The sequence below is a fragment of the Colletotrichum higginsianum genome, chromosome 1 (assembly GCF_001672515.1).
Source record: "Colletotrichum higginsianum IMI 349063 chromosome 1, whole genome shotgun sequence".
NCBI classification, from domain to species: domain Eukaryota; kingdom Fungi; phylum Ascomycota; class Sordariomycetes; order Glomerellales; family Glomerellaceae; genus Colletotrichum; species Colletotrichum higginsianum.
Window position 1 is genome coordinate 1,744,433 of NC_030954.1, and position 20,051 is coordinate 1,764,483.

General features: G+C 55.0%; 6 protein-coding genes across 6 annotated transcripts; 3 read left to right on the plus strand and 3 right to left on the minus strand.

The window, feature by feature from the left end:
* Positions 1 to 127: 127 nt before the first annotated feature.
* Positions 128 to 1,242, minus strand: CH63R_00534 (ATP10 protein; the record flags this gene model as incomplete). Its single annotated transcript, XM_018295509.1, has 2 exons — positions 128 to 800; positions 860 to 1,242. 2 exons carry the CDS (start codon positions 1,240 to 1,242, stop codon positions 128 to 130), a joined length of 1,056 nt encoding a protein of 351 aa, XP_018163871.1.
* A 522-nt stretch (positions 1,243 to 1,764) lies between these two features.
* Positions 1,765 to 3,362, plus strand: CH63R_00535 (2-oxoacid dehydrogenase acyltransferase; the record flags this gene model as incomplete). Its single annotated transcript, XM_018295510.1, has 2 exons — positions 1,765 to 1,924; positions 2,005 to 3,362. 2 exons carry the CDS (start codon positions 1,765 to 1,767, stop codon positions 3,360 to 3,362), a joined length of 1,518 nt encoding a protein of 505 aa, XP_018163872.1.
* Positions 3,363 to 4,635: 1,273 nt separating this feature from the next.
* On the minus strand, positions 4,636 to 5,413 carry CH63R_00536 (Thermoresistant glucokinase family carbohydrate kinase; the record flags this gene model as incomplete). The annotated part of the gene is made up of 2 exons (XM_018295511.1): positions 4,636 to 5,082; positions 5,138 to 5,413. 2 exons carry the CDS (start codon positions 5,411 to 5,413, stop codon positions 4,636 to 4,638), a joined length of 723 nt encoding a protein of 240 aa, XP_018163873.1.
* Positions 5,414 to 11,866: 6,453 nt separating this feature from the next.
* On the plus strand, positions 11,867 to 14,573 carry CH63R_00537 (Peptidase family M49; the record flags this gene model as incomplete). The annotated part of the gene is made up of 10 exons (XM_018295512.1): positions 11,867 to 11,991; positions 12,031 to 12,883; positions 12,933 to 13,056; positions 13,123 to 13,260; positions 13,310 to 13,337; positions 13,409 to 13,587; positions 13,634 to 13,832; positions 13,887 to 14,079; positions 14,133 to 14,244; positions 14,305 to 14,573. The coding sequence occupies 10 exons, from the start codon at positions 11,867 to 11,869 to the stop codon at positions 14,571 to 14,573; spliced, it is 2,220 nt and encodes a 739-aa protein (XP_018163874.1).
* Positions 14,574 to 15,276: 703 nt separating this feature from the next.
* Positions 15,277 to 16,336, minus strand: CH63R_00538 (60S ribosomal protein L6; the record flags this gene model as incomplete). The annotated part of the gene is made up of 3 exons (XM_018295513.1): positions 15,277 to 15,429; positions 15,538 to 15,873; positions 16,217 to 16,336. The coding sequence occupies 3 exons, from the start codon at positions 16,334 to 16,336 to the stop codon at positions 15,277 to 15,279; spliced, it is 609 nt and encodes a 202-aa protein (XP_018163875.1).
* Positions 16,337 to 17,194: 858 nt separating this feature from the next.
* CH63R_00539 (ATPase) lies at positions 17,195 to 19,555 on the plus strand (the record flags this gene model as incomplete). Its single annotated transcript, XM_018295514.1, has 1 exon — positions 17,195 to 19,555. The coding sequence occupies one exon, from the start codon at positions 17,195 to 17,197 to the stop codon at positions 19,553 to 19,555; it is 2,361 nt and encodes a 786-aa protein (XP_018163876.1).
* Between the last annotated feature and the right edge of the window lie 496 nt (positions 19,556 to 20,051).

Genomic DNA, 20,051 nt, shown 5'->3' on the forward strand with positions numbered 1-20,051 from the left:
GTGCATATTGTACACTAAAAGAACACAGGTATTTGTTGGGAAAAGGGCCAGATCATGTGCGACGACCTGGCTTCCACATGCTATTGGCTTTCCAAAGCCACCCAAAAAGCTGCTTTACTCCCACTCACTACTTCTCCTTCTCATCGCTCGCTGCCTCCTTGGTCTTCGCAGCTTCCAGTGCCACCTTCTTCTCGGCCTTGTTCCACTCATGAAGAACGAGCTTCATGCCCTTGACCAAGCTGTCCCTCTCGTCCGGGTGGGCGGGACCGCTGGCGGCCCACCGTATCCTGCACAGGCTGTCGACGAGGTAAATGTAGCCGACCTTGCTGTTGAGGTAGCCAATGGACTCGCTGATCTCGTTGGTGATGCCGCGCGGCACGAGAAAGTACTTGCCCCAGCGGTGCTCCGGGATCTGCTTGCGCAGGTTGCCCATAAAGAGCTTGACGATCCATGCCTTGAACTTGTTGTCCTCGATGTTGAGCTGCACAATTTGCGTCTTATTCTGGGTCTTGGCCAGGAGCTCGTGGAGCGCCGGGTTCGCCTCGGGCGAGATGAAGGTCTTTGCCTGGTCGTCGGCCCACTGGCTGCTGTACACAGCGACGACGGACAGCTTGCCGAGCAGCGTGCGCGTCGTGTCGCGCGGGTTATTGGCGCTTTTCTGGAGGGTTTCGCCCACGAAGTTGGGGAAAAAGAGGGACACGTCGGCCTTGAAGGGCAGCGGGGGTGCGATGAAGGATTTACCCTCGTGGAACTGCATGTTACCCCAATCACGGAAGTAGGGGCGGGCCATCTTTTCCTTTCTGTAATTGATCATCTGTCAGTCCGGTTCCCAACAAACAACAAATGATTTACGACTAACAGCTCCTTGCGGCGCACGAGATGCTTGTCGTAGTCCACAAAGTCGTCCCTCCGCTGCTTCAGCGACCTTCTGTCGACCCCCGAGTTGTCCTCCGGGTGCGGCGGGTGTGCCATGCCGATAGGTCGCGGCAGGGGCTGAGGCGTGAAGTCTTTGACCCTCTTTCCGTACGCTCGCGGCGCGTGGATGGCTGATCCGGGGAGGTCGGGCTTCACCGGCTCTGAAGGGGCGGCGTCCGGTGCCGGTGCCGGCGCCGGAGACTTGTCGGCGAGGAATGGACGCGAGGTGCTGAGATGCCTCCTCCATGAGCAGACTGTGCAGGGGAATGCCCTTCTCGAGGGCCCCATGAACATCGCCATAGTGCGCAACGGGACAATTGGAGCCATTGTTTGTAAAACCATAGGGTCACTGCGAACATAGAATGTTGTCGCCGAGTGGTCGTGCCAACTCTCTGGCAGCCGTCCATTCAAAAATTCGCGCCACATATTCCGAAGGTCCATGAAGCCTGATAAGATAGCTTGCGCCTCAACCCAAGCCACAGGGGGGAGCATCGGGCGATAAGAAAGTGGGCCTCTACTACAATGCGGAGAGAGCCGACAAGGGGAAAACCAAGAGGCCATGCTAAACCGACAAAGCGGGTCTCGGTCTACGCTTTTGCTGCCCCTCAGGGCATTTCAGCATTGTGTCATGGGGGAGGGGGGAATTGATTGACCTTCACTGGCCGAACACCGCGAATAGCCGAGTTGGTCTGGGGGAGACAATGCCGCTGCCGAGCGTCCTCGTCCTGCAGCAGGTGTTCGCACATTCCTATATGCCCCTTCTCTCCTCTTTCTCTAAAATTTGAGTAATTTGTGTAAAAAATTTCCCTACTCTTATTCTCTTCTTCAGTTTACGAAAAACGGCTCACAATGTTCCTGCAACGCGCCGTCCGGACGCAATGGCACGTCTCTAAGAGCATGGCGCGCCTGGCCGTGGCGAGAGCCGCTGGCGTCTACCCCTCCAGGCAATTCCACGACACGCGGCATCTGAGGGTCGTCAAGCCCGTCCTGCTGGCGGATATTGGTGAAGGTTAGTGACATGAAGAGGGGAAAGGTCTACTTACACACTTCCCGAGTGAATTGAGTCTCTGACAAAGTCCCGAACGACAGGCATCGTGGAATGCGAAATTATTCAGTGGTTTGTCGAGCCCGGCGCTCGCGTCGAGGAGTTCTCTCCGCTGTGCGAGGTCCAGAGCGACAAGGCCTCGGTGGAGATTACCAGTCGATTCTCGGGCGTCGTCAAGAAGCTGCACTACGACGCCGGCGACATGGCAAAGGTCGGCAGGCCCTTTGTCGACATCGATATACAAGGCGGAGCCAAGAAGGAGGATCTCGATGCGCTGACGGCGCCGACGGAGCCGGCGGGGGAGAGGCCTGCGCAGAAACAGCAGCAGCAGGCAGAAAAACAACAGGGAGAGCGGACACAAGAGCAGCCGAGACAAGAGCCGACGGTCACCGCGCCTACGGGTGCCGGTTCACCGGAAGCTCCGCGGCCACCAAAGGGCACGCACGCCGCCCTCGCTACGCCAGCGGTGCGGCACCTCACCAAGACATTGAATGTGAACATCGCGGATATAGATGGCACGGGAAGAGATGGCAGAGTCCTCAAGGAAGACGTCCAAAACTTTGTCAAACGCCGCGAATCAGGGCACAAGTCGGCGGCGTCACCGGCCCCGTCTTCCGGCGGGGAACCCACTCCGGGGCCCGCCTCCGCTGTGCAGCTCGAGACCCGCGTCCCACTCACAAACACCCAGCAGCAAATGTTCAAGTCGATGACGCGCTCGCTCACGATCCCGCACTTCCTCTACGCCGACGAGATTGACTTCTCCAGCCTCGTGCAGCTGCGCACCCGCCTCAATCGCGTCCTCGCTACGTCCCCCGAGGTGGGCGGTGGCGAGACCGGCGTCGTGAAGCTCTCGTACCTCCCCTTCATCATCAAGGCCGTCTCCATGGCACTCTATCAGTTCCCCATCCTCAACGCGCGCGTCGATCTCGATCCTTCATCCTCGAAACCCTCCCTCGTCATGCGTAGCCAGCACAATATCGGCGTCGCCATGGACACCCCGCAGGGCCTCCTGGTACCCGTGATCCGCAACGTCGGGTCGCTCAACATCCTCTCCATCGCCTCCGAGGTGGCGCGGCTGCAGAAGGCCGCCTTTGCGGGCAAGCTGACACCGGCGGACCTCGGCGGTGGCACCATCACCGTCTCCAACATCGGCAACATCGGCGGGACCTACCTGTCGCCTGTCATCGTCGACAAGGAGGTCGCAATCCTCGGCATCGGCCGCATGCGCGCCGTGCCGGCGTTCGAGGGGGAGGACTCGGACAGGGTGGTTAGGAAGCACGTATGCAACTTCAGCTGGAGCGCGGACCATCGCGTGGTAGACGGCGCGACCATGGCGCGGGCCGCCGAGGTGGTGCGGAGGGTTGTGGAGGAGCCCGACGTCATGGTCATGCACCTCCGATAATTGAGGGGCAGACTCGGAGTGAAGAACGAACGAGGTTGGAGAGTGAGATATACCCTCGGAGGGAAACAGGATGGATGGGCGGAGTGTGGTGCCCGCGCCGCGTGATGTGGAGACCGGAGGAACGGTCGTGGCGTGGACGGTGTGGGTGGGCGGATTGGATGACTAGACTGACAAATTAAGGTCTATGGTCTACTGGTTCGGGTGAATTAAGTCAGGCAGACAGATGGGCGAGATAAGCAACTTGTTTGGACGCCTGATGATAGCACAATTTTGAAAGACAAATTTTTTTAGTGCTAAAAGTAGAGATCATCACCTGGAAGGGAGGAGCTGAATCCATCCGTGGTGCCCGACGTATGTCTGTTGGACAAGCATTTCAATGCAGCAGGCAGCGTTTTTGAGGTCGTCCGACAGGGCCAATGAACCACGACTCCCTAACCTACCAAATAATGGAGTGTACCCCTCCTGTTTGTAACCTGTCGGTAGCAAAATTCCAAGAATGTAGCGGCCCAGTCAGAACGGAAGACCGTTCCCCACCACTTCACCGAGCTGACGCCAGCCAATGCTGAGTATTCCTCAACCGGTTGAGGTGACGATTCACGCATCAACGTGGGCTGCATGCAACTCGGTCGGGGAAGTGTGACCACCAGTTCTGGGAGGGGGGAGGGGACTGAACGTGGCGCTGTCAAGACACGTTGGAGGGGCACATTGGGCAGGCTAGACGTTGGGTGGCATGGCATAGGTAGGTAGTCGCAGTTTAATGTGTTTATTTTTTTATTTTTTGTCTCTTCTCAACTTAATTTTGCGGGTGACAGAATACCAAGAAGCCCCAACCGGGGCTCCAGCCAGTAAGCATTCTCCGTTCTTTTGACCCTGCATGAGTGAGGAAACAAGCGCCAGCTCATCCCATTGCTACGTTCGCATTTGATGGCCAACCCCCATTAAGGTCGGCTCGCAACATAGTATCCCGTACTGTCATGTGTCGTCGTCGTCCTCCGGTGCAACAACCCCACCCCAGCTGACTGGGCTACGTGATGCGTGCCCTTAAAAGACGCCAGTTGCTTTCCTTTAGGAGCCCGAGCCCCTCCTGGGCCCCGTAAACTGTGCTGTATGCAGGCTGGCTTTCTGAAGCCAGCGGTATTGTAGACCATATCCCAATGCTGACGCCGTGAATAACCAAAGCCAACGCTCATAGTTCTATGCCCGTAACTCCATGATCCCGTAGGATGATTCGCAGAAACCCGATCAAAGTGCGCCTGTGTAGAAATCTGACAGCTCATGCCTCCTCTTCCTCCATCGCGGCCCTGACGCTGGCCAGAGCATCGCGCTGGACTTCCTCGAGGGAGCGGCTGACGTCTAGACTGATGACATCTGTCTCGTCGGCCATAGGGGGCTCAAGGGTTTGGAACTGGCTGCGGACCATGTTGGCGCCCATATAGTGGTTGGTCGCAGCACTGCGAGCTATAACGCGCTGGACGAGAACATTTTCTGAGGCCGAGAGGTAGATGAAGTGGATCAGAATCGAGCGGTCGTAGTATCCGGCGACGCGGATGACGTCTCTGTACTTGCGCTTCAGGGCTGAGCAGGTGAGGACGACTCCGTCGGAGCCCGCTGCCAGCTGATGGCGCGACTCTTCGCGCAGTGCAACGAGCCAGTCCCATCGGTCGGCGTCGGTCAGGGGGATGCCGTTGGCCATCTTCTCAATGTTTGCTTGGGGGTGGAACTTTCATCCGCGAGTCAGCCAGGGTTCGGGATACGAGGTGGTTCTCTCCACTTACACTGTCGCCCTCGATATAGGGAAGCTTCAGAGCCTGGGCGAGGTATTCGGCGACGGTCGTCTTTCCGCAGCCAGCAGGGCCAGTCACTAGCCAGATGTGGTGATACTTGGTGTGGAGAGATCCGTTGACATGTGCGCCGTTGTTTGCAGAAGTCGGAACTCCGGGTACTCTGGGTTGCGTCTTGGAGGCGACAGCCTGTTGCACGCCATTTGTGAGGCCAGAGGGCGAATTGGGAGGCTGTCCGTTCACAGACATGGGGGAGTCGTATGAGAGCATGGCTTCGTGTGAGATAGTTGATGTTGGATGACACTGTGGTTGTATGTGTTGTAATCGGAACAGGGCCGGCTGTGATGCTATCGCATAATCCGCAGATGGACACGGTGAGGCGGACAGTGAATGGCAAGACAACAGAACAGTTGCGTGATGCGTGTGATCCAGTATACGAAACAGATTAGAGAAGATAGAAGTGGCAGGCCTTTGGTTGCTATTTCCAGTTGGAAGGACAAATCGAGTACAAGCGAGAGAGGCAGGTGACGGAGCAAATCGCCGGGCTTTGTCTTATACTTTATATGTGGTAAAATTTCCAACCGGCACACACAAGGGGTGGGGAGGGTGCCTGACGGCAGCTAAAACACTGGCAGCGCTCAGCAAGTTCCTGTACCTGGACCCAGGTTCAGCGGACTTCTCTTGGGCAAGGGTAGTGAGCAGGGGGTGGGGGTGTCACTGCCCGGCTTTCAAATGACGGCGTGCTCTGGCCGTCACGATACCCAATGGGCATGATGCATGCGCCCGGCGGGGAGAAATCCGTACTCCACACCCAGCAGGTCGATGTTTCGTTCCAACGCCATGGGGTGCGTCTCAAAGCACTCCTGTCCTTGCACCCAAATGTCCTGGCTGCCGTCTCCCAAGTACCGGTACAGCCGCTAGATACTTTCTCTCCGCGGGATCCAAATGCTAAGGGGTGGCATCCGGGGGAAACGTGGGACGAGTGGAAGACTGAAAATTGCGGTCTCGGGCAGGTATTGAATGCGGATGGAAGCATTTCAAAGGTACCTAGTTATTGGTAGAAGCTCGAAGAGTGCCATAGGCGCCCGCGCATTCGCTACGGGAATCCGTAAGAAAGATGGTCGGCCTTTGGGAGCGAGCGACCGCTCAGCGCCGGCTACCGACATCACCTTTGCTTTTCAGTCTGAATTGAGACTCGCCCAAACATGGACTTATGGAGCCAGACCACCACACTTGTGGGTTGAGCAATCCTGTCATCAAATCGAGAATGTTGGTTTTGTGTTGTGACGAAACAGCAAGTCAGATCGGCAACGATGGCCACAGCCCATCGATGGGCGCAGAGTGGTGGTGAGTATTGCCGATGCCGCAACTGTGTACGATGTACAGGACACAGTGTGTATGCAGTCCTAGGGTACAGATATCGCTCGTCGGGTGGCTGCAAGCATGCATGCGGCATACTTGTATCGTGGATTGCGAAAAACCCGCGACGAACATGGGTCGTAAGGGGTTGAGTGTCAAGGAAAAGTAATTGTTCAGCGCAAGAGGTCAAGCATTGCCATAGCCGGGCGAGGGCCAAAAGGAAAAAGAAGAAGGTGTGTGAAGGGAGGGGGGGGGGGGGGGGGGGGGGGGGGGGGGGGGGGTGTTATTACGGACAAGGAAGAGTGGCAATAGCAGGACCTGTATCGCGGGCCCGGGGAGGACGGAGGACGGGGAAGATGCAAAAATCCAGTTGGCCGGGGGGCAAAGGACATGACGATGCTAAGGATGGAAAAGGGTCAAGAATCCAAAATGGCGGGGAGACAGAATGAGGAGGGAGGGGGAGAGGAAGTGGGTACTCTGGCCAGCGTGGGGGGACGCACTTTTTCTAGAACAGGCACTAGGAGATAATTGCCTGAATTGGGCAGGGGCCTGAGAGAAGAAGCGAGGTCACTCGACACGCAGAAAAAAAATATCGGCCCTCGACAATCTCGTTTTCCCGCCGTCTCGGTAAGGGAAAAGTGTCCGATAACGGCCAGTGAACCTCGGAAACGTATGAACCAGAAAGAGAGGAGACAAACATTGCAACGTGGTAGCAGATACTCCGTACGGATATACGGGCGAGCCATGATTGCCATGGAAGGCCTGCAGCAGCCACCACCCGGCAGTCTGAGTGCCTTCTACGTATGGGCCAGAAGATTGACGGGGTAGGGGGATAGGATAGCTGGGCGAGTCCAATGGCTGGTGCGAGGTTATGGAGGGAGGGTGGCGATGGGATCGGAACCTCGGCCAGCTCAACAATGACAGCTTCTCTTTGGATCGATTGGAAATGACATGTCCGACTCCTGTTCGAAAATCAAAACCGGGCCAATTTCCTACAAAGTACCTTCCAGTATAGCTACTGTAAGGAGGTACGGATAGTATACACAGGTAGGTAGGTAGGTACAGCGGACAGTGGTGCAGAGCTCCAGTTCGGTCGGCAGACCTGATCCCTGGTCCCTGGTTTGGTAAAGAGAGGGAAAGTGAAGACGAGTGCTTTCGGGCAAGCACCGAAGAGCTATTATTACATCATGAGGATGGATGGCACGCAAATGGGTCGGCGCAGTCCGCTTCCCGCTCTCTTTCCCTACCCCGACTTCATGGCTCCTTCCGTGTCTTGATCCCGAGATCCAGGGTACTTCTCAGCAACGTGCTCAGCGACGAGAGTGTATGGGACATGGCAAATGACGAACGTGACCAATCTGTCAAATCCATCTTCTAGCTGGAGAGCCATCAAACTTTGGTTCTCGCTAACCGCCCCATACCAACTCCAATTGATCCACTGCAGGTTGACGAACCACACATATCTAACGGACATAAGCCGCCGCGTCCTCGACGCCAGTCGTCGAAAACGAGGCTTCAGCAGCCCAGCGCTGGACCGACCCGGAGAGTTGGTCACGAGCTCGTCCACAGAAATACGACAAACACCACACTGTGTTGTTGTAAGGCGGGGAGCCGTGATGCGACCCAAGAGAGACGTTCCACCAGGGACAGACTGCACTGTCCATCCACCCAGTCCGTGACGCGAGACGGCACTCCACGCTCTCGGCCCAGCAGGGCCAAGCGGCAGTACGTAGCACAACAAGTATCTGGCACCCCGAGCTCCCGTCATCAACCTTGAGGTGAGGTGCAGATGCTCGATTCCGGCGTCTACCCGTACTTTACCTTGCCTTGTCGAGCCCCCTCTCCTCGGCTCGGCTGGAGTTCCGAGTGGGAATGACGCCCTGCGCAAGCCCGGCACTGCGCACCACGACTCCATCACCTCGCTGGAAAATGTGGTTTTGCAGCACAGTCCCTCAGCCGTGACACTGACTTGGTTCCAGCCATTCGGAATGCGTTCCAACGGCCAGGCTTCCCTCCACAGCTGGCCTCCTTCATCCACTCTTTTCTTACAGCCTACAGGGCTTCCCTCCGCAAAACTCCGCTAGGCCTGTGGTCCTGGCATGGCTGCAAACTATCGAAGCACGGGGTTGCTTGCTGTATTTCGCTCCAGCCCTCGGATTTTTGGGTGTGTGCCCGTTTCCCTTTCTTCTCCAAGACTCCAATTCCTTTTCGACCGCCTTCTCCAAGTGGATCAATCGCTCCCCAACAGTGAACCCAACCCAACGGTCAGGGGAATGAGAATCCAACACGCGAGCGAACAAGGATAAGGGGTCTTTTCGCCTTGCTTTTCCAAAGTCTGGATGCTCTTCTCCGTACCACTTGGTACCAGTACGCACGACCGGGTACGATACAGTTCCGTTCGTCGGTCTCTCACCGCTCTCGTGAATTGTCACGAGGCAGCTGACTTGCTGCCCGGTGGGGGTAGACGGGTTTTCAAATTTACGTGGCGGCTGATGCATCGTGACACATCTGTCTCAAAGCATCGGCTCGGCTTTTGACCTCGAACGGTCTATCGTTACACACCGCGCTGACGTCCCACTGAACATAGCGTCAGCGTCCCAGACCACTCCGCGCACGGCGATGCCTTTGCCATTCATCCCAACCATTGCGCGGGGAACCCGGCTGCAGATTTCGTGACGTGTGCTCGAAGCCAAACCCCACACCACCAGAGTTTGGTCGGGATGGACGGAATGCTGCTTGCTGTGTTAATCAGAATGAAAGTCAACTCACCCTCACATCAGCCTCGTTCCGTCAAGCATGAGTATCACCTTATTTGATCGGTGTGCTGAAATATCCCCAGCTGTTGGATGTAATCAACAGTGCATCAGTCCAGCGCTGCAGTCAACTCCAGTCGAAAACTGCCCTGCTGTCCGTGAACCTGACTAGTCGAATTGAATCGTGGTGCGACGACTCTGGCTTCGCCTTCCAACAATGTGAGATTATCAATCGTCTCTGGTCATAAGGGCGCACTGCACAGCAGCAGCTACTGCAACGCATCAGGTCAGAAACAAGACCGCCCGTGACGAAGTCCCGTCAGGCAACAGAGTCGATGCGCGCGACATGACGGATAGATATGCATAGCAAGGGCGGGCCATCATGAGATAGCACACAGGTACACCAACATACCGCGCTCGATTTGACACTCCGGACGTAACCCCCTCGTCAGGGCCGACAGCCAACAACGTCGGCAAGGCGAGGATTGAAACTTGTTCAATGCCCCTCTTGGACCTACCTACGGCAGCACGGGGGATGTTCCCCGGTGACCCTCCTCGGTCTGATCAATCCATGTCACCGTGTTCGGTTTCATGGGCGCTGAAGCTGGCCTCCCTGGGCTACGAGACGCCAAGACAAATGGTCCGAACACTCCGAGGCCCGGAATCTCTCCTTAGTTACCCGGGCGAGAATTCGGCCAAATTCGATGTGCAGCGCCTGTCGGCCCCTCTTCCCGGCCGAGTCAACGTGCTTCTGCGGCCAGCGACAGCCCATGCCCGCATCCATCGCCGATATATTCGTAGTTGGTGAAAATACAAAACTACGTGTCATGCAGTAAACCATAGGCCTTTATATCACCCGTCCAACGTAATAACAGGCTGGCGTCTATGTGATGCTGCCGGAATACCGCCCAAACTCAAACGTTTCCCGCTTCTCTTGTTTTCAAAGAGCACGGCCCCGGATGGTTTCCAGCGCCGCGTACAGTCTTCTTCTAATGCGTTGACATCGCGAGAGTAGGAAAGGCTTTCTCCTGTTTTCCGTGCTTGATGACACGCTTCGACTACTCTAAAAGCTTGGTACGCAAGCCCATGTGACGGCTGTTATACCGACCAACGTGCATCTTTCCAGTCGAAGTTCCATACAATAGCAACCTTGCAAAGCCGCTCTTGCCACCAGTTTCCTCTCACATGTTCTGGATCATGCAAACCAGCACCGACACCAAAGGCTGTCATGTAACCATTTTAGGTGATCCACGTCACATATCACTACATACTAAACCTAGTCATTACTACCTGCAAGCAAGACTCAATTTGGGTGCTTTGCAGCCTGCCTATGCAGCCTGCCCGCGCAAGCATGCCGATCCCCGCGAAGTCTCCCATTGGCCATCAAGGCCATGCAGGCAGGGATACATGACAGGTGCGGTTTGCGAGGGTTCCTTGCGGACGTTGGCTGGATCATCTCGGTGAGCAGCGCGACATCTAGGGGTGAACAAATTGCGTCAGGCCATCGATGTTCGCCAACATCTAACTGGGACTGCTCTATTGTGCAAATGGTACACGGTTGATCTTGCACGGCAATATTATAAAATCACCAGACGTAGGACGGTCATCATCACCATAGGTCAGACTCTGCAATGGAGTGTCCCCGTAGCAAGATTTATCACTTATTCTCTCGAAACAAGCGTCCGAGTCTTAGACCAAGTCGTGATAATGAGCCACCCACTTGCCGCCATTCAGAGGCTATGAAACAGTGGCGGAGGCTTTTAAGACTTATTTGGGCCCGATTACAACAAAGCTTTCGCTTCTCTACTAGTTCATAACCTCTGAATCTTGTTCCGATCGGTTCACTTAATGCTAGGTATCTTCGTCAGCTGTAGGCTGACCCCCACCAGACCCCCACGCACATACTGGTTAGCTACCGAGCGTTGTGGGGCACAGTGTGTTTATAAACGACATCATCGCCAGCTCGCTCGACTGTGTGTAATGAGTTGTTCTCGTGTGATTGACTATTTTTGATGTTTTCTCTCACTCGCCCCTCCTTCTGTTTTCGTGCAAGCTTCGTATACAAACTAGTCGTCTCATTGACAAAAGTGCCTGAAATGCCCCTCATTGTGGCTGAAGCTCCAATGTCCTCCGCTGTCTCTATGCCTGTTTGGGGAGGTGGTCATGTTTCTGAGGCTTTGGGGGTCTCACAGGCTAGATGGTTTACCCTCACAGGCTGTTTCCCGAACCGGTCCTCTCAGCCAATCACTGGCCAAGAAGGCACTGTAAGCCACACGGTACACGTAGCTTCGCTTTCCAAAGACTACAGAGAGTGGCTCACCCCCTGTGCGAATAGACAAGTTGTCGACGCAGCTCATGTGGCTTTTCCCCGCTGCTGGGCGGCGCCTGAACACAGTTGTCGTCTGCTCATCCGCAGCACCTGCCTCATCAGTGACCAATTACCAGTGCCGTATCATTTCGACTCCTCATGCGGGTTTCATCCATTTCCGCCCTCCAGAGACTGACCTCTTTGCGAGCTGCCTCTCCCTCACTTCACACTTCTCTCAAGACCGTCAGACTGCGAAACCACTTCCCTTTACTTGCGAAACCCTGCCGGCAGAGATTTTCCACCATGAACGCCCAAGAGCTCACCCATTACCTGGCTGACGCGCCGCCCTCGGTCGTGAGACTGGAGATCGAGAAGCACTTCGAGCCCCTCACCGACAAGCAGAAGCGCTACGCGCACTTTATCAGCAAGTAAGGAGTCCAAACCTCCCGTGACGCCATGTTACCAAGACCTCTGGAACCGGACGCGCCAAGCTTTTATGGGGCGTGGGAGCTAAATGAGACCCCCAGAGCCTCCTTTGCTGGTAGCCGTATCGTGCTCAGACAGCTGTCCCCGGAGTCGGAGCCCATCTACGACTTCATCATTGCCTTGCACAAGTCGAGTGGAGGCGACTGGAACAGCCTCGCCAAGAAGGCCGGTGTCGACGAGACTCAACTGTCATACTTCCTTGAGTATGCTGCCCAGTTCTTGGGGAACAATGGTAACTACAAGAGCTTCGGCGACGCCAAGTTCATCCCCAGGGCCGAGGAGAAGACCTTTGCTGCTTTCGCTGCCACCTCGCCCAAGGCTGAGCGTTTCTACAAGGCGACAAATGGCGCCATCTTCAGCTCCGACAAGCAGGCTCTGATGCACCTCGGATACCCTGACAAGGGCCACATGACTACCTACTACCCCGACTCACCTCACATCACCCAGAATGAAATCGAGGCCGTGTCTGCATGGATGGAGAAAAAGGGTCTTCTCCCCGAGAATACCCGTCTCCGCAAGACCAAGGAGGGCTCCTTTGAGCTTCTTATTGCGTCTGCTGTCACCAGTGTTCCCACTGAGGGGGGTGATATCGGCAAGGAGACCGAGTTCCAGCTCGAAGGCGACCTTCTCACAGGTAAGACGATCAAGCTGGTGTACGGCGACTACGCCGAGGAGATGAAGGCGATTTCCGAATATATCAAAAAGGCACAGGAGAACAGCAGCAACGAGATCCAGGCGAAGATGCACGAGGCCTACGCTAAGTCTTTCTCATCCGGCTCTCTGCTTGACTTCAAGGACAGTCAGAGATACTGGATCAGAGACAAGGGCCCCATGGTAGGTGACACGTATTGCACGCAGCAGACCCAAAGTAACGCTGGACTAGGTTGAATCAAACATTGGTTTCATCGAGACCTACAGAGACCCCGCTGGTATTCGTGGGGAGTGGGAGGGCTTCGCTTCAGGCACGTACACTCACCATCCCTTCTTGGACAGAATACTGACGACTTGTAGTTGTGAACCGTAAGTTTTGTAAGAGCCTATTACAAAGATTCTGATTGCTCAACTTGTCACAGTTGAACGTACACGTGCTTTCGGCGAGCTTGTGTCCTCTGCACCTAAGTTAATCCCTCTCCTTCCTTGGAGCCAGGATTTCGAGAAAGACAAGTTTCTTTCGCCCGACTTTACCTCTCTCGAAGTCTTGACCTTTGCCGGTATGTGTAACCTACAAGGTCGCCCGATGGCGCTGACATTGGTTTCTAGGCTCGGGCATTCCTGCTGGCATCAACATGTAAGTGGTTGCAATCTTGGTGCCCCTTTCTCTTGTCGCACAACTCTGGGGCAACGCTGACACCATTTCAGCCCCAATTACGATGATATTAGACAGACAGAGGGCTTCAAGAATGTTTCTCTTGGCAACGTCTTAAGCGCCAAGGCTCCCAACGAGAAGATTCCGTTCATCTCGGAAGCCGACCTGGAGCTGTACCACAAGTACAGGGACCCTGCATTTGAGGTCCAGGTTGGCCTCCACGAGCTGACTGGTGAGTTTCCGCGATGTTGAATCTCGATAATCACTGACTGTATCAGGCCACGGCTGTGGAAAGCTGCTCCAGGAGACCTCTCCTGGAACTTTTAACTTCGACGAGAAAAACCCCCCTGTCAGCCCCTTGACCAACAAGCCTGTCACCACGTGGTACAAGCCTGGCCAGACCTGGGGATCTGTCTTCGGCAGCCTCGCAGCTTCGTACGAAGAGTGCCGTGCTGAGCTTGTGGCCATGTATCTTGGGTAATGATGATAAGCTTCTCCTCACTCACATTTCCCATGCTGACGTAAGTCTAGTTGTGAGTTTCCCGTTCTCAAGATCTTTGGCTTCGGCGACGGAACCACGGACATCAACAACGAGGCCGGCAACGTCCTATACGCTGCTTACCTCCAGATGGCCCGTGCCGGCCTTGTCTCTCTGGAGATGTGGGACCCCAAGAGCCAGAAATGGGGCCAAGCGCACTCCCAGGCTCGCTTCTCTATCCTGCAGGTCAGTAGCGACGATGTCTTCTGACGGTTAAACTTGTCCTGACCTTTCCAAAGTGTTTCCTTCAAGCTGGTGATGACTTCTGCAAGTTGGAGTATAAGAACGACGACTTGTCTGACCTTGAGATCAAGCTGGACCGCTCCAAGATTTTGACCACTGGTCGCGATGGTTAGTTGTTGGCGACGTATAACACCGTACAAGTACTAGAATGATTCTGACTCTTCACAGCTGTGGGCAAGTACCTCCAGAAGCTTCACGTGTACAAGGTCACCGCCGACGTCGAGAACGGCACTGCATTCTACAAGGAGATGACCAATGTCGATATGGACTTCTGGGGCACCAAGGCCAGGAACGTTGTTCTGAAGAACAAGCAACCCCGCAAGGTCTTCGTTCAGGCCAACACATTCCTGGATGAGGCGTCGGGCAAGGTCAGCCTGAAGCACTACGAGGCGTCTCCAGTCGGCATGATCCAGAGCTGGGCCGATCGCGAGTTGTGACTAAACTCAGTACACCTCGATACGTCAGCTGCCAAGTTATAAAGGGCTCTCCAGTCGACCGCGCGCAAGGAGAGAAAAGGGGGCGGCATCAATTGTAAAAAACACACTTAATACCAATGTCACCGAAAACATCGAATCAAGTACCCGAGATAGAGGGTCCCCGCAGTACAGCAAGCCAAGCTGTGAAGGCAAGTATGTGAAGACGAAGTGACATTTCATTTCCTTCCATAACTGATCAGTCCACGTCTGTAATTCGGCTTGTTGTTCGTTTCAAATATTGACATTTTCAATTTGGTGAGGGATCTTTTTCAAGGGGGGGGGGGTCTGTAGGTAAGTGATTGACGAATTGAGTGCGTGTTCGTGGACCAGATGTTTTTATCTTCTTTGTGTGTTGGATTTGAAGAACCTCATTACAGACGCCAAATGTGACCGATGCCGTCGACTTCCAAATGCAATTGGCAAAACCAGCCCAGCCCGTAGCCATAAGTTCTTCGTCGTCTACAACAACCACATTCTCAACCGCAAAAAAAACCTGGGGTCGAAGAAAAAAGTTTGTTCTTATTTTTGTTCCCATTTCCCTTCCCCGAGTTTTTTCTCCCTTCCGAGCCTTGCCACCCTTCAGTCACGAAAGCAGCGCGGCGACAGGCGGAACAAAACACCACACGTCAACGAACCCAGATCAAACCAGCCGGAAAAGGACTGTTTACCAGGTCATCTCGTGGGGCTTGTCACCCTTGCGCAGGCTGAAGGAACTCGCCAGGTAGGAGGCGAGCATGTCAACCTTCTTGATGCTGGCGAGCAGAGCCTTGTCGACGGCCTTCTGGTCAGCCGCACGGCTGCTGTTGATCTCCTTCTTCTGTCAAGTGGCACAACTAGTCAGTTTCCCGTTCGTTCATATCAGATCGACCCCTGCATGCCAGCCAAAGGGTTCCTGCCGTCTGTATGTTTGTGTGGTGTATCGTACCTGGGGCTTCTCTCCCTGCTTGAAGAAAGCGTCCTCGCCGTTCTGCTTCTTGGCCTTGTCGGCAGTGAAGTACTTGGGTTGCGAGATCTCCTCAATCTTCTGGGAGTCGACGCCGGAGACGTCGACCTTGTAGGATGTGGCGATGACGTAGCGGGAGTTGACGCGGCGGAGGGGGACGCCGTTGATCTTGAAGGGGCCGGTGACGAGGAGGACACCCTGGTCGAGGGTCTTCAGGAGAACGACGCGCTTGCCGCGGAAGCGACCGGCGAGGAGGATCAGGATGGTGCCGGGCTGGAGGGTCTTGCGAGGGGCCCAGGGACGGACGGCCTTGCGGACCTATGTTGACGGGTAGTCAGTATCGCTGTCGCCTCCTTTTGTGTGTGTTGCATCTGCTTGCGGAGGGATATGTCATTCGAATCACGAGCGTCTTCCTCCCATGTCTCGTTTGTCTGGTGTGCGTGTCGGATTGCGATTGCGTGATCGTTGTTGACGTTGCGTCCTTTTCCTTCTCGTTCCGAATTTGCTTGAGAAGTCTTTTGCGTCGAATTTCGGAAAAGTTGCGCTCGGATTGCCAAGTTCCTCCTCGGATGTCCCCTTAAGACCGCTCGTGATGACAATTCTCCTTCCCCGTCGCGAGTGCAACAAGTGCAACACTTGTGGATTGTGAACAAGAACTCACCTTCTTGGCCTCGGGCTCATCGTCGGCGTTGTACCACTTCTGCGCCTTCTGGGAGGGGGCGGGGACGACCCGAGTCGACGAGCCGAACTTCTTGGTCGTGGATTCCGTCTTCGCCGACATGGTTGCTCTCGGTCCTCGTTGAGGGCTGTGGTGGTTAGCGGGAATAGGGGATCGTGAACGAAAAGAAGAAGTGGTTGGTTCTCGTTCAGAGGTAGCGCTGGCTTGTCGATTCGTGAGAAGCAGCAGGAAATTGACGAAATTCCTGTGTATAGGGCCTCTAACCGAGAACCCTCTTGCGCGCTAGTCCTGATCAGTGATAGTGGATCCAATCGCTGTTTGAATCTCCTAGGCTACTGATTCAGGCAGGCGGTGTGAAATTGAAAAGCAAGGGAAAAAACTCGAAGGGAAAATAACAGTCCGAATTTGTTCGGAAAATAGTGCTTCCGATAACCCGGGGCCAGACCCTCTCCTTGATGGAACCCAAATGGAATCCGGATGGAATCCCCATTTCCACGCCCACATTGAGGTGCATATCACCGACATCGAATGTCACTGAACTCCAACGACTACGAGCATGAAGAGCAATCGCATGAACAACTTGCCGCATAGATGCCTTTTCCATCGAGGTACATTCTATTTATGGCATGCCTATTCCGCCTCTCACCCATGTCTCTCCCTTTGCTTCTCATGAATACCACAATGGTACGTCCCTAGGTTTGTGGAAGCATGACCAGGGCTGCCCGCGCCTTCCAGCATTTCGTCATGCGCATGGACCACGTGGTGATAAGATAAAGCTTCCGAACATGCTAGACCTCGCCGAAAGTACGAGAAAGTGCCGGTAGAATCACTCCGGTTGACGACAACGACGGAGTTGGCCTAAAGATAAAAGGGGCCGTGATATAGACTTTCCATTTTATTGTATATCTTACGTCGGTCTATGGACGAACTTTTGTCTGGTTATACTACCTGTAATAGACCATGCAAGCCAGAAAGCAACTTATTTCATCAGCCCGGCGCATCGTCGGGTCATCGTTACCTAGACCTACAAGGCTAATCTCACGAGCCATACTCACCGAATCTGCGGCGCTCAAGAGCAGTAGCAGACTTCTGCCAGCGATAGCTATCCGTACATATGCAAATGGCAGGCCTCACCCTCCAGGCGGCACCCACCGCATGAATATGGGTGGAGAGCCCGAGAAGCCGGCACTTGAGCAGTTCGGCATCGACCTCACGGCCAAGGCCAAGGACGGAAAGCTAGATCCTGTCATCGGGCGAGACGCCGAGATTCAGAGAACGATTCAGATCCTCTCACGCCGGACAAAGAACAACCCTGTCGTGATCGGAAAGGCTGGCACCGGCAAGACGGCCATCCTGGAAGGCCTCGCACTGAGAATCGTGCGTGGCGACGTCCCGGAGAGCATCAAGAACAAGCGTGTTATTGCTCTGGACCTGGGATCGCTCATCGCAGGTGCCAAGTTCAGGGGTGACTTCGAGGAGAGATTGAAAAAGGTCTTGACAGAGGTTCAGCAAGCGGAGGGCGAAGTCATTCTCTTCATTGACGAGCTGCATACACTGCTCGGTCTTGGCAAGGCCGAAGGGTCGATCGATGCGAGCAACCTGCTGAAGCCAGCACTTGCACGTGGCGAGCTTCAGTGTTGCGGTGCGACTACACTGGAAGAGTATCGTTTGATTGAGAAGGATGTCGCCCTTGCACGAAGATTCCAACCGATTATCGTCAACGAACCCACTGTTCAGGACACCATCAGCATCCTTCGCGGCATCAAAGACAAGTACGAGGTCCACCATGGTGTGCGAATTACAGACGGCGCTCTGGTGGCTGCTGCTACATACTCCAATCGATACATCACCGACCGGTTCCTTCCGGACAAGGCCATCGACTTGATGGACGAGGCGGCGAGTCATCTCAAGCTTGAGCATGAATCGAAGCCCGAAAATATCATGGCCCTCGATCAGAAGATTATGACTATTCAAATTGAACTCGAGAGCTTACGCAAGGAAAAGGACGTTGCCAGTCAGGAGCGCCGCGAAAAGCTACAAGCGGACTTGAAGAAGTATGAAGGGGAAATATCGGAGCTCACGAAGCGCTGGGAGGCGGAGCGTGCAGAGATCGAGGCCGTCAAGAAGACCCAAGAGGATCTTGACAAGGCGAAGATCGAGCTTGACCAAGCACAGAGAGAAGGTAACTTTGGACGCGCCTCGGAGCTGAGATACAGCGTCATCCCTTCTCTCGAGATGAAAATTCCCAAGGACGGCGAAAAGGCGGGGGACACCCTTGTCCACGACGCCGTCACCGCTGACGATATCGCGGCAGTCGTGTCGAGGGTGACCGGCATTCCCATCTCTAAGCTTACATCCGGCCACATTGAGAAGCTGGTGCACATGGAAGACACCCTCCGCGAGGCAGTCCGCGGCCAAGACGAGGCTATCAAGGCCGTCTCCAACGCCGTGCGTCTCCAGCGCGCCGGCCTGAGTGGCGAGAACAGGCCACTGGCTTCCTTCTTCTTCCTCGGACCTACCGGTGTTGGCAAGACGGAGCTCTGCAAGAAACTCGCAGGCTTCCTCTTCTCGACCGAGTCTGCCGTCGTCCGCTTCGACATGAGCGAGTTTCAGGAGAAGCATACCATATCCCGCCTCATCGGAGCACCATCCGGCTACGTTGGCTACGAAGACGCCGGTCAGCTCACCGAGGCCGTCCGCCGCAAACCCTATGCGGTCCTCCTCTTTGACGAGTTTGAGAAGGCGCATCGCGACATCTCAGCCCTCCTCCTGCAGGTCCTCGACGAGGGCTACCTCACCGACGCCCAGGGCCACAAGGTGGATTTCCGCAACACAATCATTGTGCTGACGTCCAATCTCGGCGCCGATATTCTCGTCGGCGCCAACCCGTCTCATCCGTACAAGGAGACGGCCGACGGCGACATCGACCCATCGGTCCGCAAGGCCGTCATGGACGTCGTCGCTGCCAACTACCCGCCCGAGTTCCTCAACCGTATCGACTCCTTCATCGTCTTCAAACGCCTCGCGCTGTCCGCTCTCCGCGACATTGTTGACATCCGTCTGCGTGAGCTGCAGCATCGTCTCGATGACAAGCGCATTGTCCTCAACGTCGGCGGCGAGGTCCGCGATTGGCTGGCCGAGCGCGGATACGACCCTAAGTTCGGCGCCAGGCCGCTCAACCGCCTCATCACCAACGAGATCGGCAACGGCCTCGCCGACAAGATCATCCGCGGCGAGCTGCGGTCTGGTGACACGGCGGTGGTTTACATCAACGAGGACAACTCGGGACTTGAGGTGGCGCCAGAGGCCAAGGCAGCGTAAGGGATGTGATCATGATGTAAGACTAGTTGAGGTATTTTCTGTTAATGTTTTTCTTCGCGAGTGAGGGGTCTGCCTGTATGTTGTAATTGTAAGACAAACGACCGTATGCCGTTTTGGGATTATTCATAATAAGGACTGATGAGAACTTTGAAAGATTGTAATTCGATGTGAATGAAACTGACAGAATCATGTTCATCATCTTGCTACAACCAACTACGAATACTGTTCAAACGACGCTCGCGTGCGTAGAGTCTACACCTGACTGACGTGTGTAGCAATTTGGCCTTTTCGAGAACTTCTGCCATAATCCCTGTGACATATCGAGACCCGCAGCAGCATGTGCGCGAGACACAATACCAGATAGGGGCGGGCTGCAGAGTCAGGAAATTCATGCCGTCTAACCTAGGGAGATCATATCGAAAGGTCCGTCGGAAGGGCAGCTGAAGGATTGTCGCAAGAGATGTCACACAACATCAAGAGGTAGTTGAATCAAGAT